Source organism: Meriones unguiculatus, chromosome 12 (assembly GCF_030254825.1).
Source record: "Meriones unguiculatus strain TT.TT164.6M chromosome 12, Bangor_MerUng_6.1, whole genome shotgun sequence".
Classification (NCBI taxonomy): Eukaryota; Metazoa; Chordata; class Mammalia; order Rodentia; family Muridae; genus Meriones; species Meriones unguiculatus.
Window position 1 is genome coordinate 67823744 of NC_083360.1, and position 8674 is coordinate 67832417.

Below are 8674 nucleotides of genomic sequence, written 5' to 3' on the forward strand. Positions count from 1 at the left end.
ATGTTTGAAATGACTAATTTTAGAGGCAGTTCACTCCCCTGGTGGGCTTCCTCTAAGGGCTGGTTCTTGAGGCTATTCTGAATGAGGTTGTTTCCCAGATTGTTCTTGGTATATTTGTATGTGCTGTAAAGGGAGGTAGTCATTTTCCTTGATCTATTTTGTATTGCTCTACACGGTCTCACTCATATCTAGAACCCAAAAGAGTTGAACTCATCAAAGGCTCCAGAAGTCATGGAAGTCAGATGGAAGACTAATCTGGGGAATATTAGGCCAAAGAGAACTAAGAGACAATGTGACAGGGCAAGATTCTCTGCATTCCACTGCACAGCATGCTGGGATACCTGCAGAAGAATACTGTAAACTGGAGAGAAGTTGAAGGGAGGCAGTAGGATTTGTCTAAACATTCTGCAGTGTACTGTGTATCCAATCTGTTTCTGGATACTGTTTATTTATTTAACTTTTATGGTACCGATTATACCATTGAAAACATTTGAATATTTTGAAGAGATACCAATGTTACTAACAAGAAGTGACTATAAAAGAATTTTATTTGAATATAAAATAATTAATAAATATTTATAAATAATTTATAAACAAAATACTAAGCTTTGGTACATCAAAGAAAAATAAGAAAACAAGAATTAACATAAATACATAGATTATGTTAGTATTAAAATAAATAAATAAATAAACAGTTATGTGCAAATAGACACAGAATCAAATGCTTTTACATATAGACAAAATATTTTCTGTTTTGCTGAAACATCTAGTCATGTTGATTATATTCATCCCAAAATGAATGAGAGTTTTAAAGGCAGCTCATGAAGCGAGATAGAGTGTCCTAGTCCAGCACAGTCCTCTCCTCTTTGGCTCAGGACTCAGTCCTTCTCCTCTCTCCGTCTGGCCAGCCAGTGGGCTGAGGAAGACAGGGCTCTCCACACTTGTGCTCTGACCACTTCCCAGGCACAGGGGCTGTGTTTCTTCTCTCTCAGGTAGACAGTGATCCTGTGGAAGTACTTCCTCACAGCCTCCACGGGGTCCTCCTGGGTCAAGGGAGATTCCTGCACCCCGACCTGCTGCCTCAGACAGGCCTTCAGGTCTTGGAGCTGCTTGTGGAGGCCGCTGCAGAATGTGTCTAGGAGGGTTGTCTCCCAAGCAGAAGAAGAGTCCTTTGAGCAGAAGAGGCTCAGGACCTGCTGGGTCAGCTCATTCAGGACAGGGATGGCTTTAGTTTTCTGGATCTGCTGGACATTCTCCTTCTCCAGAGGGAATCCAAAGTCCTTTCTGTCCTTGAGGCAGGAGACAGGAGAGAGTCTCCTCATTTGTGCCAGGAGTGTCAAGGCTCTCTTGTTCCTGAGGTTATGTGTGTGAGGCAGGTCACATCCTAGAGAGCAGGTTGACCAGCAGCTCAGCACCACCAGGACCGTCAGGAAGGCACAGGGCTTCGACATTGTGAATGTTGCAGATGCTGGTCCTGAACCTTCCCCTCTAGGTTCTCTGAAGCCTGTCCTTTGTGGATGTATTTTAAATATGGGAAAAAATAGTTTTACACTTTCTGAAAGCCTTTCTCTTACTTTCTAATATATTTTCACTTTCTTTAACCAATTTTCTGCTTGTGTCTGGGCATTTTTATACCATTTTGGTTTTCATGATTGCTTCCTCTTTCACTACTGTCTTCCAAAAGTTGTTTTAAAGGTTCTCTTTTTCTCATTAGAACTGTCATTAATTATTACAACACAGATATTTGTTTGACATTTAAACGTTTATTATAAAGACAAAGTTTTGTGTAAAAAGTCCTATAAAGGGTATTGATTGATGCAAATTTGTTTAAATGTAAATAAGTAAAAATAGGACTGTCCTTTAACTGTTTTCTATATTTGAAGTTCTCCAATTGAGTTATTAACTGTAGTATAAATATATATATGGATAATTTTAGTCATCATTGCATACTAATTATTTTTCTTGTGATTGTTAAGCTAACATGAGGGTACCATGTGTACAACAGCTTCCTGTTGAAGCTTGATGAGCTCAGTCTATTTTCTTGAACCCACGCTTACATCAAGAAACCCACAACTGTAACATGGCTCCTAGCACAAATTCACAAGTTGGCAAGAGTGTTCATGCTTTCTCTCCCCCCATCTCTCCATCATGTACAAAATTACACATTCACACAGTCACTCATTTGTGACAACACCTCATGTGTGTTTTGATTCTCTCCCTGAGTTTTCTTTTGATATATTGAATTCTTCAATTCAAAGACTTCTGTCTTTGCCTCATAGCACCTCTCCACTGATTTTTCTTTTCCATGGATAGAGCACTTCCTCAAGATACAGCCATACCATTCCTAGGCACATATCTAATATATGTTCAAGTCCACAACAAGGACATTTGTTCAAACATGTTTGTAGCAGGTTTATTCGTAATAGTCAGAACATGGAAACAACACAGATGCCCCTCAAAGGAGGAATGGATACAGAAATTGTGGTACAATTACACAATGGAATACTACTCAGTGATTAAAAACAAGGAAATCATGAAATTTGCAGGCAAATGGTGGGATCTAGAAAAGATCATCCTGAATGAAGTATTCCAGAAGCAGAAAGACACACACAGTACATACTCACTTATAAGTGAATACTAGACATATAATATAGGATAAACATACACAACCTGTACACCTAGAGAAGCTGAGCTAGAAGGAAGACCCTGGTTAAGATGGTCAATCCTAACTCACAAAGGCAAACTGGACAGACATAGGAAGAAGGAGAAAACAAGAAGCAGCATTTTCTCATTTTATCTGTTATATTTTTACATGATCTTGTGGCTACCCATGTCTCTGACTGTTGCTTTGAAATCTTTTCAAGCATATTAACCCTTTCCTCTTCCTCTCAGAAATCTGTCACTCTCTGTCATTTTCATGACTCCAAAGCACCTTACAAATGAAATCTAGGTTGATTCACAATTCTACCTTGCCATCCTCCGCACCACTGTGTCTGCTGAGAGATCCTTATTTTCTTTCCTTCTTTGAATCACTTAATACAGTTGAACGTCAAGCACAGCAAGACACATTCTTCCATCCTAGTAAACCGAATAACCGGAAAGTTGTGTTACCTACTCACTTCCTTAAGCAAACAGTACAATCTTCCTTATAGGTTCTGCATCAATATCAGATATTGACAATTCTCTTTTTCCGAAAATCACAATTGCTATTAATATTTCATACACAAATATTGTAAATTTTTGTATCCTTACTTATTACATAAAATACCCACTAGGGATATTTTCAGTTAGGCGCATGCTTGCAGTAAATGCAGAAATACCTGATTGATTTCCCATAATCCATGTAAAAGCTAGTAAAAGAGTACATGCCTGTAATCCTGACACTGAGAAAGAGACACAGCCATGTACCTTGGGTGATGTATTAGTCAGTGTTCTCTAGAGTAACAACATTTATAGAAAGATTCCCTCTCTTGTGTACTTGAATGAACTTTGGGTATATACCTAGCAGTGGTATAGCTGGGTCTTGAGGAAGCACTATTCCTAATTGTCTTAGAAAGCACCAGATAGCTTTCCAGAGTGGTTGTACCAGTTTACATTCCCACCAGCAGTGGAGGAGGGTTCCCCGTTCTCCACAACCTCTCCAGCATGTGTTGCCAGCTATACCACTGCTAGGTATATACCCAAAGTTTATTCAAGTACACAAAAGGGATACTTGCCCAACCATGTTTATAGCAGTTTTATTTGTAATAACCAAAACCTGGAACAACCCAGATGTCCATCAACGGAGGAATGGGTACAGAAATTGTGGTATTTTTACACAATGGAATACTACTCAGCAATCAAAAAGGAGGAAATCATGAAATTTGCAGGCAAATGGTGGGATCTAGAAAAGATCATTCTGAGTGAAATATCCCAGAAGGAGAAAGACAAACATGGGATATACTCACTTATATAGACCTATAAGATATGATAAACATAATGAAATCTATACACCTAAAAAAGATAATCAATTGACCGGACATGGGGCAAGAAGATCAATCCTCGTTTAGAAAGACAGATGGGATGTGCATTGAACGTATGACAGGAGTCTACTGAGCGCATCTGAAAGACTCTAACTAGCAGTGTTTTCAAAGCAAAGACTCATGACCAAACCTTTGGCAGAGTACAGGGAATCATAAGAAAGAAGGGGAGTTAGTCTGATGGGGAAAGGATAGGAGCTCCACAAGAACCAAATATATCTGGGCACAGGGTCTTTTCTGAGACTGACATTCAACCAAAGACCATGTATGGATATAACCTAGAACCTCCACTCAGATGTAGCCTGTGGTAGCTCAGTAACCAATTGGTTTCCCAAAGTGAGGGGAACAAGGACTATTTCTAACAGGAACTCAATGACTGGCTCTTTGGTCTCCCCACCCCCGAAGGGAGGAGCAGTCCTGTTAGGCCACAGAGGAGGGCTTTGCAGCCAGTCCTGAAGATACCTGATAAAACAGGATCAGATGAATGGGGAGGAGGTCTCCCCCCTATCAGTGGACTTGGAAAGGGGCACGGTGGAGATGAGGGAGGGAGAGAGGGAGGGACTGGGAGGGAATGAGGGATTGGGATACGGCTGGGATACAGAGTTAATAAAATGTAACTGATAAAAAAAATAAAAAAGAAAAGAAAAGAAAAGAAAAAGAAAAAAAGAAAGAAAGATTCCCTCTCTCATTCTGTCTCTATATATGTGCATATACATCTTTGTGTGTATGAGGTGTTAGAGTTACTTCTAGGCTGTGGGCCAGCTAATCCAATAAGCATTGTTAAATTATGGAAGGTCCAAAAATCCATAACTTTTCATCCTACAAGGCCTGATATCTTAGCTGATATTCATTATGTGCCAGAATGCAAAACAAGTAGGCTCCGAAACTAGTACAGGAATGGACTTGCTAGTGAGGGGAGAACACACAGAGCAACAGCAAAGCTTCCTTCATTTATCCTCTTATGCAGGCTTCCAGCAGAAGGTGGGGCCCACATTAGCAGTGAGTCTCCACACTTCACAGGTTAGATGAATGCTGTATCTTCCCATCTTAAAAATTCTGATCAGTGGATCTCCCCAACCCAATTTAAACAAAACTCTCTCACAGCTGTGACCTTACAGTTGGGCTTTCATTTCTTTCAGTTGTAGTCAAGTTGATAACCAATAATAGCCACAATTACCTCAAAGGCCAGTCAGCCTAACCACACTGCTGAGTGCTAGCTTAAAGGAAAGTTCTTGTCACAGAAAACTAAACAGAAAGTGATGTCAGTAAAAGCCAGACATTGACTGACATCTGGCCACACTGTATGCACATGGACATGCAAACACACAGCCTGTGATTGTAATGGGGTTTTTATAAGTTGTATATTACACAACCATAGTGATATTTAAAAAGCGTGTGAGTATAATAAAAACAGATAGTTGATTGTTGAAGTAAAACGGAAGACCTTGACCTAAGTCTTCACACCTACTGACAGCTTGTTTTTTTACAGAGAATACACAATTACACACTGGAAATATGACAGCACCTTCAACAAATGGCGTTGGTCCTACTGGATGGATCATTAGTTGACAGCTCACTCTTAAGAAGGAGTTGATAAAGCTCTAGGATTTCCATACATACAGATGCACACTGTCTTCCTCCCTCCAAGTGTCCAGCAGAACTCAGAGATGATGGGTGAAAAAAGGAATATGAAATGGCAGAGAAACTCCTAAAGAAATGCTCAACGTCCTTAGTCATTCAGGAAATGCAAATTAAAACAACCTGAGATTCAACCTCACACACATCAGAATGGATAAAATAAAAAACTCAAGTGATGACACATGCAGAGAGGGTGTGGAGAAAGGGGAACCCTCCTCCCATTGCTGGTGGGTATGCAACCTAGAGCAACCATTTTGGAAACCAATCTGGTGCTTTCTCAGAAAATTAGGAGTATGCTACATCAAGATCCAGCCATATTGCAACTAGGCATTTAGCCGAAAAATGCTCAAGTACACAACAAGGACATTTGCTCCACTATGTTCATAGCAGCATTATTCATAATCGCCAGAATCTGGAAACAACCTAGACACCCCCTCAATTGAACAATGGATGCAGAAATCGTTGTACATTTACACAATGGAATACTACTCAGCAATTAAAAACTAGGAAATTGTGAAAATTTCAGGCAAATGGTGGGAATTAGAAAAGATCATCCTGAATGAGTTAACCCAGAAACAGAAAGACTAATATGGTATATACTCACTTATAAGTGGATATTAGCCATATAATAGAGAATAAACATACTAAAATCTATAGGCCCAAAGAAGCTAAACAACAAGGAGGACCCTAGGGAATATGCTTAATCTTCAGGATAGACATGGGAAGTTGGAGAAGACAGAGAACAGGACAGGAGCCTTCCAAGGGGACCTCTGAAGGACTCTACCCATCAGGATATTGATTGAAGGAGATACTGAAAAGCCATTCTTTGGACAGACTGCAGAAAACCTCATGGAATAAGAGTGAGATAGAAAGACCTGGAGGGATCAGGAACTCCACAAGAAGACCAACACAGCCCAAACCTCTGAGCCGAGGGGGGCCTGCAGAGACTGATACTCCAACCAAGGACCATTCTTGGAGAGGACCTAGACCCTCTGCTCAGATAAAGCCCATGGGCAGATTAGTTTCTAAGTGGATTTTCTATTAAGGGGAGCAAAGGGTTTCTCTGACATGAACTCAGCTAACAGCTCTGTAATCACCTCCCAGTGGTGGGGGTGTAGCCTTGCCAGGCCACAGAGGAAGATGATGCAGCCAGCCCTGATGAGACGTGGTAGTCGAGGGTCAGATGGAAGGGGACGAGGTCCTCCCATTTCAGTGGACTAGGAAATGGCATGGGGGCAGAAACTGGTTGGTGGGTGAGACTGGGAGGAAATGGAGGGTGCTACAGCTGGGATACAAAGCAAATAAACTGTGATAAGGAAATAAATGTTAAACTATAAAAAAGTAGAATCTCTGTGCTGGTATGCACAAAACCACAGATCTTGTTCCATTAGGATTAAGAACTAGGTTTTCTGAAACCATTAAGATTGCCCACGGTTGGGGTACCAGTCTCTCCAGGGCACCCAGGAGATCCTGTCCCCTCAAGGTCTTTCTATCCCCCTTCTTTCATAAAATTCCATACTTTCTGCCCAAAGTTTGGTTATGGGTCTCAGCTGCTGCTTTGATACCTCGATCAGTGGAGACTTTTCCAGGCCGTCTGTGGCAGGCTCCTGTCCTGTTCCCTGCCTTCCTCTGTCTATAGCATTTGTCCTTCTGAATGAGGATTTCCCTAGGGTCTTCCTTATGGTTTAGCTTTTTTAGGAGTATAGATTTTAGTATGTTTGTCCTATATTATATGTCTAATAAACACTTATGGATATGAAAATACCATGTGTGTCTTTCTGCTTCTGGGAAACATCACTCAAGATGATCTCTTCTAGCTCCCTGCATTCAACTGCAAAATTCATTATTTCGTTTTTTTTTTTTTAATATCTGAGTAGTATTGGTGTGGGAGGTGGGATTGGGAGGAGATGAGGGAGGGAGCCACAGCCAGGATACAAATTGAATAAACTATAATAAATCATGAGAATAGTAATAACGAGGATGATATAAAAGTCAAAAGAAAAAAGAGTGAGCATGACCAGAACCTGGATTCATGTTACACCAAGTAGCACGTTCCTCTGTGGAAGAGGTTATCTGAACTCTTGAAGTCTCAGATCCAAAGGCAGTCACAAACCCGTGCGTTTACCCAGCTCATTGTTGCTGGTAGCAGCAGGCAGAGCAGCAGGCAGAGACTCTTCTGTGGGTTCAGAAAATACCCGCATTCCTAGCTCAGGGTTGGTTTGCTCAGTTGCACGATGCAGTCCAAATGTTTTCCTTAATATTCAGAAACTGTGAGCTTGGTTGTGAATAGCTCCTGAGGAGACTACAGAAAGACTCCTCCTTCTCCAGAGAACTTCGACTGTAGAAGGCTTGAGGGAAAGGACACACAGTGACCATTTTGTGCCCCTGTAGCCGATTGGCTAAACGTCGGTTCAGAAGACATGAACGCTGAGGACATGAACCTGAGAGAATTTTCCCTCCCTCGGATGAGAAGTGAAGGAAATGAAATCCTCCAAAGGAATGTCGGTTCTCCTGGGGGAAAGCCTGTTTTAGTGTGGAGGAAACTGCCAAGAAACTGAATTCTCTGGAGAAGTCACCAGAGTTGGACTCAGTTTGTTTTTTGGAGGCCATGGCCGGTAGGTGGCGCTCGTCTCTAACTATTGTTCAGCTTTGAAGATTTTGTTTCCTTTTTCTTTTTTCTTTCTTTTCTCCTTTCATTTCTTTCTTTCTTTCTTTCTTTCTTTCTTTCTTTCTTTCTTTCTTTCTTTCTTTCTTTCTTTCTTTCTTTCTTTCTTCTTTCTTTCTTTCTTCTTTCTTTCTTTCTTCTTTCTTTCTTTCTTCTTTCTTTCTGTCTTCTTTCTTTCTTTCTTTCTTTCTTTCTTTCTGTCTCTTTCTATATTTCTTTCGACCCTTTCTTCCTTCTTCTTTCTGTCTTACTTTCTCTCTTTTTATTTTTTCTTTCTTTTTTCTTTTTTCTGTTTTCCTTCCTTCCATCCTTTCTTTCTTTCCTTCCTTCTCTCCTTTCTTTCCATTCTTTC

General features: G+C 40.7%; 1 protein-coding gene across 1 annotated transcript; it reads right to left on the reverse strand.

Annotated features, from left to right (window-relative positions):
* Window positions 1-878: 878 nt before the first annotated feature.
* LOC110544130 (interferon alpha-1-like) lies at window positions 879-1451 on the reverse strand. The gene has a single exon (XM_021630235.1). The coding sequence runs from the start codon at window positions 1449-1451 to the stop codon at window positions 879-881; it is 573 nt and encodes a 190-aa protein (XP_021485910.1).
* Window positions 1452-8674: the final 7223 nt, after the last annotated feature.